Source organism: Arachis stenosperma, chromosome 2 (assembly GCF_014773155.1).
Source record: "Arachis stenosperma cultivar V10309 chromosome 2, arast.V10309.gnm1.PFL2, whole genome shotgun sequence".
Taxonomy (NCBI): domain Eukaryota; kingdom Viridiplantae; phylum Streptophyta; class Magnoliopsida; order Fabales; family Fabaceae; genus Arachis; species Arachis stenosperma.
In genome coordinates this window covers 69,178,734-69,189,138 of record NC_080378.1, presented here as the reverse complement: position 1 = coordinate 69,189,138, position 10,405 = coordinate 69,178,734, and the positions used below count along the sequence as shown (strand labels likewise).

Here is a 10,405-nt window from a genome sequence, read left to right as displayed (position 1 = left end):
TTTTTCAACAAAATAGGATGTATGCGTACGCATACATACAATTTGGCTCATTTCACATACGCATAGGTGCCAAACAGAATGGCACTCTCGCTGTCTCGTGTATGGGGTGTTCGCGTACGCATGCAATCCCAGACTTGGAAAATTTTGCAAAGTTGCATAAATCAGTTTTAAACACCAAACTTTAAACGTTCATAACTTCCTCTGGAAAAATTAATTTTCCTCAAACTTTATATCGTTTTAAAGCCATTGAAATTATCTTTAATTTAAAATAGATTCCAATTAATTTCGAAAACTGAGGCTTAAGTTATGATCCGCCAAAGTTCACTAAAAACTGATTTTTACCAAAAATTTACTAGGTTCTCAAACTTCCAAAATTCACAATCAAACCAAAGCCAACACACCAAAATCCCAATCCTATACTTCATGTACCTTATCAATCAAACACACATCACTACCAAAGTACCCAAATCACTTCCATTCCTCAATTCATTCCATAACCCCAATTACAATAACATTATTCCATATACAAGTCATATACAAATTATCATCATTCATCATCAAATCATATAATCATCCTCATTATTATTCTAATTCCTTCCACACAACACCACTACAACATCTATCAATTCCCATCAACAACACCAATCATCAATTTTTTCATCAACATCATAATCAAACTCTAACATACATAACTCATAAAATCTTCATTACATTTCACATGCCACATACATAATCCAATCTACCATTTATTTAATTCAATCCTATCTTAAAGTCAACTAGTCTATGTATCCAAAAACATTACATATTACATAAAGAAAACCGAAATCATACTTTGGCCAATTCCTAATATGCTCAAACACCAAACTCGATTCCAACAAGCTTTCACTAAGCTCCAAACCACCAAAGCCAAACCAAAAGCTACCACCCACTCCAAGAAAGGGGTGACATGTGTCAAGAGTTATAAGGGTGACTCATCAAATTTTAATAATAAAATATTACTAAAGATATAATTACTAAAGCTAGATGTATTAAATCACAAGTATTTAACTTAATAGAATAAATATATGAGCTACTAGTATAAATGATACTAGTAACATGATTATCTTGTCTATAAAAGATCTATGAAAATGCCTTAGCATAGCTATGTTCATCAAAAAAATGCTAGAATTAGTTTGTACCATTAGATTTTGGACCCGATTATTATATCATTATCATAAAATATTATTATTTAATAAAATATTATTATTTATTTTTTTGCGTATTCAAAATTGGCTCGTTAAACGAAGTTTAACAGTATCACTCGAATTTTTGAAAATTTCGGCCAAAGTGGATCGAAAACTCAATTTTTCGTGACTTAGATCAATAGAGGTGCTTGATGATGCAGTATAGGTGTTTGCTTCGCTGAACTTCCAAAAAAATTGTTTCTTTAGAAAAAAAAGTCCCGTCTTTTCGAGAATTAGGCCGTTATAATTGGTATCCGTTAGGATACAATTTTACCAAAATATGATATCAAAATAGTGTGTTTATCTTTCAAGTGGGTTCATATGTCTCTCCTCTGTCCTTTAGAATGCGCGCCAACTCCCTGCAAGTGACTTGGTTGTTCTCAGCTTTCTCCATATGGTCTTAATTCATGACTGAAGGTGGCGAAAGGATTCTATACCACATTTAATCTCTAGCCAACATTTTAGTGATCAAAACTTGCATTTTTGTCTGGTTGTCTATTATATAGTTGTACACATAAGCATGAATGATAATGTCGGTTTGCAGACCAGTAGTACCTCCTCCTTCTATACTCAGATTCTACTGCTCCGTGTGTTTCTCTTTTTGGTTGGGCTTATCCTCATCTTGGTTGCTGCCTAAAATGAGTGCTACTAGACTCTACAATTATGTCGAAGTGTTCCTACACAATGGAGTCGCAAAATGATTCGCATGTACTTTTGTGGGAATAAATTAAATAAAGAAAGATTAAGAGAAGAGATTAAGTGTATGCAAACTTGTGAAAAAAACTTTTATTATTGAAATAATATAAGCAACACAAAAGCTAAAAATGTGAAATGGTAGTTAAGAACAAGCATTGAAACATTTACCGATGTCACAAAGAGGATGAATGAACTCTTTAAAGTGGACAAAACTTAGGTGGAATTTGCTGTCGGGTGTTCCAGTAGAATACCCAAATATTAATTTTATAGGAGTAAACTACTAAAATAGTACCGAAAAGTTCATATTTCCGACAAAAAGAATCTCAAAAGATGTTAACGACAAATAAGTCCTTGAAAGATTTAAAAACATGACAAAAAAACTAGATATTAAATATCTACTCTAAAAAATGACTTTAAAGATCAAAATTTAAGGTAACATTTTGCAACCATTATTAGAAAAATAAGGTCCTTTCATCCTTAAATTTTAGTCATTTTTTTCAAGTGAATTTTTAAAAAAAAAAATTATTGTGAATGACCACATTTTTTTATAAATAAAAAGAAAATCAAGAGATAAAATCTTGTTCTGAATTTTTGTGTACACTTTCTAAATATTTATTCAAATGTTACTACAAAAATCTAGATCAAATAAATGAATTTTTGTTAAATATGAAAATTTTGTTTTATTACTTTCAAACAATATAATATTTATTAGTTTTTTTTATCGTATTTTTAAATTATTCATAAACTGTTTTGTCGATAACATCTTTTAGGAACATTTTTGTCGATAATTGAATCTTTCAAGTATAGAATTGATAGTAAACCCTTTTTATGAATTCTCTTATTTGAATTTGATGAATAAAATGAAGAACAATAAAAAGAACTAAAATAGTGCAAAAGAAAAAGACGATCTCGAAAAGAGTCTTCTTTGAGAATAGTGAGTTAAAGTCCTTTTTATAGTCTTAAGCTATTTTAAAGGAAAAATACATTATCTAATGGTTATAATGGCATATCTAGTCTACTCCTCTTATCTCAATGCTAGTTATTAAATAGGATAATTAGTAGGTATTTTTGGATATTTTTATTATTTTAAGTTTCTTTCACTAAAAATAGGTTTAGAAAACAAATTGATCTTCACAATTTAAGGTAACAGGTTTAACACTATTCTGGATATTCATGTCAAATAACTAATCAGGTAAAAAAGAGTTAATAACATATGATATTAGTGAAGGAACGTCTAGTTTATTTTATTTTTAGTTAAATAACATTTTCTATATTTCAAATTTAACCAATCTACTTTTATCAATTTAACTCCTTAAAAAATTATTTGTAATTTCATTCTTTTGACCCAATACCTATAACAAAAAACTTCATTCTGTTTTTGCCATGTTTTAGACTATTTTAAAATTATTCATTCATAAAAAATTTATATTTTAATTGTATAATAACCTTTAATACATTTCAAATCTAAACTGAGATGTCATCCACAGAAAGAGACTCTTTCCTCTTAGCCAAGTGATAATTCAATATTCAGCTTTAAAGTGAAAACCATTAAAAATTCTATTGTCTCATCCATGAAAATCCCCGCAAACAGGCATAAAAATAATCACTATTCTTAATTTTATGATGAATACTCCGTTTTTGCATGAAAAAATTTATTATCTATTATTAATTTTATGATTTAGAATATGTCACTATTGAAATCAAATTTTTCTTTTCAAAATTAAAGAGTTATTTCTTTGTTTTTTTCTCTCTTTTTCTATATCTCTCTCATTCTTTTATTCATTCTATCTCTCTTATATATTATTATTAATAATTAGTTATAAATTTAACAATTAAAATGTATAACATAACATTTTCTAATTACAATTAAAATTAAACTAAAATTAAAAAATTATAATTGAAATTAAAATATAACTATATTATATTACTAATTTATAATCAAAATGTATCACATAACACTTTCTTATTAAAATTAAGAGAAAATATTTTTCTCTAAAATTAATAAAGTTCCTTCCTACATCCTCTTATTTATCTCTCTTCCCTTCTTTATTTTTCTCTACCCTTCTCTTTCTATATATAACTTATCATTTATATTTTATATTACTAATTTGACAAACTAAAATATGTCACGAAATTTTTTCATTAAAATTAAAATAAAATTTTTTTCTCTAAAATTAACAAACTCCCTCTTTCCTTTATCTTTTTCTCTCTTTTCTCTTTAAAATTTTATTTCTCTATCTTTTTGTTCTAAAAAAATAAAATTAATAAAATAATATAATTTAGATAAATTCGTAATTTTAAAAAATGCATTAAATTTATAATTAAATGTCATTAAAAAATAATCCCATAATATTATTCACATAAATATTATTATATACATATTTTTTATTTTTCATTCAATTTTAATTTTTTATTGCTTATTTTTTTTAATCTATATTCTTACTTCTTTTTCTTCAAATATTTAACTTATATCATTTGAAAAGAATATTATTATTGTGATCAATAATTAAAATCAAAATTCAACTATTTAAAAAAAATTAATTTTAAATTAATTTTATAACTATCAATATAAATTTTTTATACTGATATCTAATTATATAAAAAAATTATTATTTTTAAATAACAAACATAAATATTAAAATTAATTATTAATAAAAAAATTAAACTCTTTTCCATAAAAATAATAACTAAATAACTTATTATTTAATTTTTTTTATCCACAAAATCTCTATTATTATTTGCCGACGAAAACTTTTATCCCTTCCGAGCTTTTTATAAAAATTTGATTTTATAAATTTTTTGTACCATAATGTATAATGTCGAAACAAAGTCGATGTAACTTTAAAAAATTTATATTCCCGTAATAATTATTAATATTCCCATAGTATTATTACGAATAAAAATACTACACTAATAATAAACAAAACGTACCCCGAATTTACAATTGAACTATTGCTCATTAATTGACAATTTAGGCCTCCTTTGGAGACCAGCCTTGCCTTTTTTCTGCAGCCATACCAAAACACCTTGTTCATTCACACACTTGAAATTCGAATTACAATTACACTTTACAGTTAAAAAAGCAATCGAATTTTCTATACACATCAAGAAGACTCCAAGACATTGGCATTTTACATTAAGATGTCTTTAGTATTCCCGAACTCATCAAAGATTCCCTGGAAAAAAAAAAAGGCATATACCCGAAAACCGAAGGGCAAACCAAGTTAGGTGTCTCCAAAAGTTGAAGCTCCCGTTTAGCTTAAAATAAAAGAAAGAAAACTAAAGGAAAGAAAGAAAAGGTAAATAACTGAGTAAAAGGGAACCAATTTGCTTTGAAATATGGACATCCTATCTGTTCACACGCTTTAGGTGGCTAAGGCTGGTATTGATTGTCCTGAACAAATTGGTGCATAAATATACTCAAAATTAGGACCCATATGAAACGTGAATAAAATGCTCGTCACTATTTTTTAAGTTTTGTGATAAAGAGGATTGAGTACAACAAACGACATAGCCACACATCATATGGTGTTCACCACGCAGAAGTTATCAAATTGACAACAGACTTAGGCACATTTAGGTACCTCTGATAAGTACACTTCCTAATTCAGATATGTACTAATGTTGAAGACTTCTTTATGTATTCTCTCAAGATTTTTGATACAACCTCTGCAAGGATGGATCATAAAATGACAATAGAAGTGCATATCTACATGATGAATGCTAGAGGGTCATCAGAATTTATTGGTTTTGGCCATCAGCTATCCATTAATATTTAAAAGTATGGAATAAAGTATGTTGTTGGATTACTAAACTAAAGGAATTGAATTGCTTGCTAAGTGATGGTCAAAAACAATAAATTCTTATAGTCCCCTAACATTTCTCGACCAACATTTATAAAGCCATCCCTAATACATCAATTAGAATAATGTATTGGAATTTATATGTATAGAATTATAGACATACAATATTTCAATAATTTATTAGAAAATTAGAAAATAAAACTGTAATTATATTAAAATCTGATTAAAACTCCAGAATTCTAGGGTGACATTGCAAGTTTGGTAAAAGAAGTTTTGGAGAGAAAGCCTTTGAAGGATTTAATATAGTTCGCAAGTATTATTATTCGGAGGTCAAGAGTTTTTGGTGACCTTCCATAACCGCTCTTTTCTAGGTTTTCATTCAATTTTATTTGACCGTACATTTTTATCCCTACTAAATTATTGTACTATTTATAAAATATACTAATTCCAATAAATTATTTTATGAAAGAATATATTGTCAAAATATATACTAAGTCCTCTATTGCCCTTCTTTTATATTTCAAACTCTTGATCAACCGAAACTTGTAAGTCCTGGTTTTATTTTCCCTTCCTCCCCTCCAAAGCTTTCCTTTTCTTTTTGCAAGCTTGCAAACACACCCCAACTTGAAAAGAGGAGTTTTGGAAGGTTTAGAGGTTTAATAAACCTCCCTCCAACAAAAACATTTTCCTCCAAATAATTAAACGCGTGAACAAGATCAAATGCCCCAAAGCCTTGGACTACATGCCTACACCAAACTAATGAATTTACCCTGAGTTGCTTTAATAACACAAGTAATATTGTTAACGCAATTCTACAAGAATAATTCCTCATGGCCCTTAGACTCAACTAAGCCAATCCAAACTAACTAGTACTTTATCCACTCCAAAGTAGGGTATCTGAATAATAACCAATCATGGAGACTTGCTATAAGCAAAAGCCGTTTTGGGTCTACAATAGTGTGCAACCAAAGAAATTATGAGAACTAGGGCAGATATAAATCAATTGAAAGTGAAACCACAAGACGGAATATCTACCACCAGCATCATATCTCTAACATACACACAAGGTATCTAAATCCACAGGATAAACTTTACCAATTCTTTGTTTCACACTGGATGCAATTCAGGAATTGACCTTAGGGAGGTTCTACGTAGTGAAATTTCTACTCTTATTTCAGACCAATGCATTCTCTTTTCCCTTTTGTGATAGTTTTTTTTCTCACTTTTTCTGTGTGTAAATGATCAGATTTAGAAATCTTATATTGGATTTTACAATATTTAGAGAGAAATTATCTATCATCCTAAAAATCTTTATTTTTTGCAAAATAAATAGAGTAAATGGTCAAATTAATCCATGAAAGATCACTCGTTCTCCAACTTGGTCTCCGAAAGATTTTATTAATCAAATTCGTCCTTTAAAAATTTTAAATTAGTCATGTTAGTCATTTAATTACTTTCTTTGTTTATGGTGTCAAAATTTGCTAATATAATGCATTAAGTCACATCCCAACACACATCTAGGAGTCTTAATTAACTATTAACATAATAATTTATGAAATTAGATAAAACCAAAACTTAATTGAGAATATAATTTGAGGCATTGGAATTACTCAATTTTGGTTTATTTGATCTAATTTCATAAACTAATAATGTTAATAGTCCTATTAGATGGGTATTATGATGTTACTTAACATACCACACTAACAAATTCTGATGCTATTAGCCATGAAAGTAACCGAGATACTAATATGACTAATTTAAAATTTTTAAAAAACGAATTTGATTAAAAAAATCTATCAATAACCAATTTAGAGAAAGAGTAATCTTTCAGGACTAATTTGATCATTTACTCGAAATAAACAAATATTGGGTGCTTTTACTTATGTTTTCAAGCTATTGAATGAATTTGGATATGCTCTATTCCACAATTAGGAATTAAAAATATGATTTGATAATTAGGGAAGAAAACATTAAAATTAATAGTCAAAATGATGACATTTGCATCAAAGATAAGATCATAAGAAAAGAATATTTGACAGTAATTTGACATAGCATGCTCAAAAAAGTACTTACCGATGTCAATTCAGTCCCGGAAAATGACATCATCAGCGATTTCCATAAGCGGCGCGAGACACTCCGGCGAGAACTTTCTCGCGAAGAGGAACGGGTAGCTCGAATTTGACACTCTTAGCCGGCGAATGAGCCCCGGCGAAACCTCCGACGGCGTATACAGATGAGGATGCCCGTCCCAGCAACCGGTCCAATTAACCCTTGTGAGTGTGAATCCGGTGCACCCCTTCCTGTCCTCCATGGACAGCAGCGTCGGAAAGTAGTGCTCCTCTGGGTAACACGGTTCCTCTGTCACGCATGGAAGCCGGAACTTCCTCCACAGCTTCCTGTCCCTCACCACAACCCCCGCATGCTTCCGGGTCAGGACAAAGAACTGTGACCCGACCCGGAACTCCTCGTACGGCACTTCCGGCAGCATGGCGTTTTCTCCACGAGCTACATACCTGTCATACAGGTTGGTCTCGTTGGAGAGTATCTCTATGAAACTGGAGTGGATTGAGTTGCAAAATAAGTAACTGTAAACGAATCGAAACGACAATAGAGGAACACAGTGTTGGGAGACGAGGGCGAAATATTGGTTGTGGGGATCGTCGATGAGGGCGGATGCCAAGAGGCGGCGGGCGGCAGATATGAGGGAAGGTGAGGCGCGGTTGGTTTTCTTGGAAGGGATGAAGCGGCGTCGAAAGACGCCGCCAGGATCGGCGACGGTGGAGGACGGGTCCGCGTGGATGTAGATGTTGAAGAGATGGCGATGGCCGGAGAAGAATTTCTCCCACAGGGGGGCAAAGGAGAGGTTGGAGTTTGTGAGGAAGAGGAAGGCAATTTTGGGGTTGTTTGTGGTGGTGGTGGTGGTGTGAGCAGCGGTGACGCTGGCGCGGCGGAAGAGGGTGTGGTCGTGAGTGTCGGAGGTGAAGGGGAGGTAAGAGGTGGTGAGGAATTGTGGGGAGAAGAGTAGGACGAGAGGGAGGGAAATGAAGAAAGTGAGGGAGACAAGTATGGGCGATGACAACATCGGAAGGTATGTGTTTGCTTGATTTTTGGTTCGCTTGGTTTGGGTCTTTTGGACTGAGGAAGTGTGTGTACTGTAGTGTGTTTGAGTGTGCGCTGAGATTTTGAGGTCACAAGATTACGACCAGGGTTGGCAGGGAACAGAAGAGGCGCTGGAGCCTGGAATATGTGGCTTTTGTAGAATTTTTCCCCTTCTTTTCTTCCCTTTTTCTTTTGTTTCTTTTGGTTTTCTAGAAATAATATTTTATTTTGTTATTCCTAAACATCTTTTTTAATATTAAAGATATCAACAAAAAAGGACCATCACCGAAAAATAAATATTAAACATAACGTATGAGGGATAAATTTTAATTTTTTCCTTTCTCGAATTGAATGAGTGATATAATTTAATATTATAATTTTTTATTTTTTAAAATAGTTGAAGAAATCAAAATTGGAGAATTTGATTTTAAGATTTTAATTTTTTTTAATTTGTTATGTACCTCAAAAATTGAAGGGTTTTAATTTTGTCTGTATCTTAAATTAAATTGTACTATATTTGAGATTAATATCTCATTTGTTTATAATTTTAAAAAATATTATTGTCAATTTTATATCAAAAATAATTTTTAATGTTTGAATAGTTTAAAATAATATATCTTAAAAACAAAAATATTTAATTAAATAAAAGAATAGACAAATGTACACATGAATAATTACACAGAGAATAAAAGTACATAATAATAATTTAATGAATTAAATGTAATCAGTTATATGTTCTGCTAATTACATCTATCATTCTATCATTTCATTAATGTTTCTGTTAATTGGGGATAACAAGTGACACGTTTTGTCCCAAGTGGCACTATACAGTTATTGACCTCAAAATTTTAGAAATAAAAGTAATTAAAAATAATAAAGTTACATCTTCTACATCCTCTTCGCATAAGTTTAGATTGGGAAATTTGTAAATCTTCTCCGACAAAAATATTCACAACTCAACAAAGGAAGAACATATACTAAACTTGTGCTAGTATTTGTGGTGGTTTTTCTTCTATATTGAAGAATTAGCAGACGAAGAAATTTAATTACAACAATGACAAGTGTTTGCTTGGCTTTGATGTAGTGATGCTCGAGTTTAGTGAAACCCAGGAAGCGATGTCTGTTATGGGATATATGTCGTTGCTTGCTATTCTGTTTTTGACAAAAAATTTGTTATGCAACTTCTGTGAAATAGCTCAATTCGTTCTCTGATGAATCCATGCAGAAAGTTGACGTTAGGTTCAATTATTTCATCTGGACTTACGAAATTAGTAATGTTGAAAAAATTTGAAAAGTTCAAAAAAAAAGTGAAGAAATCCATGAAAGGATGGATGTCAAAATAAGATAGAGGGTTCAAAAGATGAAAACATGAAGCATATGTTAAAAATAATTGCTGAGTAATGCGGATTTTATAAACCACAAACTACCGATAAGTACATCGGATCGTACCAAGTAATAAATTCATGGTGAGTGAGTGTCGATCTCACGAGAATTAACGGATTAAGCAAACAATGGTCAATTGATTATTCTAGTCAGACAATCAAGAATAAGTGTTCCAATAATAAATAGTATAAAAACATAAAT

At 30.6% G+C, this 10,405-nt stretch overlaps 1 protein-coding gene across 3 annotated transcripts; it reads right to left on the bottom strand.

The window, feature by feature from the left end:
* Positions 1-4,762: 4,762 nt before the first annotated feature.
* On the bottom strand, positions 4,763-8,931 carry LOC130960189 (glycosyltransferase BC10). 3 transcript variants are annotated; one of them, XR_009079029.1, is made up of 3 exons: positions 7,796-8,931; positions 5,228-5,313; positions 4,763-5,095 (listed from the first exon to the last, which is right to left on the bottom strand). XR_009079029.1 is itself a non-coding variant. In XM_057885517.1 (2 exons), exon 1 carries the CDS (start codon positions 8,802-8,804, stop codon positions 7,806-7,808), a length of 999 nt encoding a protein of 332 aa, XP_057741500.1. In that variant the 5' UTR covers positions 8,805-8,931; the 3' UTR covers positions 4,763-5,313; positions 7,796-7,805. The 3 variants fall into 3 exon arrangements, 2 of the variants coding, with proteins under 2 accessions (XP_057741500.1, XP_057741499.1); XM_057885517.1 differs by having other exon boundaries at positions 4,763-5,313; XM_057885516.1 differs by lacking the exon at positions 5,228-5,313 and having other exon boundaries at positions 4,765-5,095.
* Between the last annotated feature and the right edge of the window lie 1,474 nt (positions 8,932-10,405).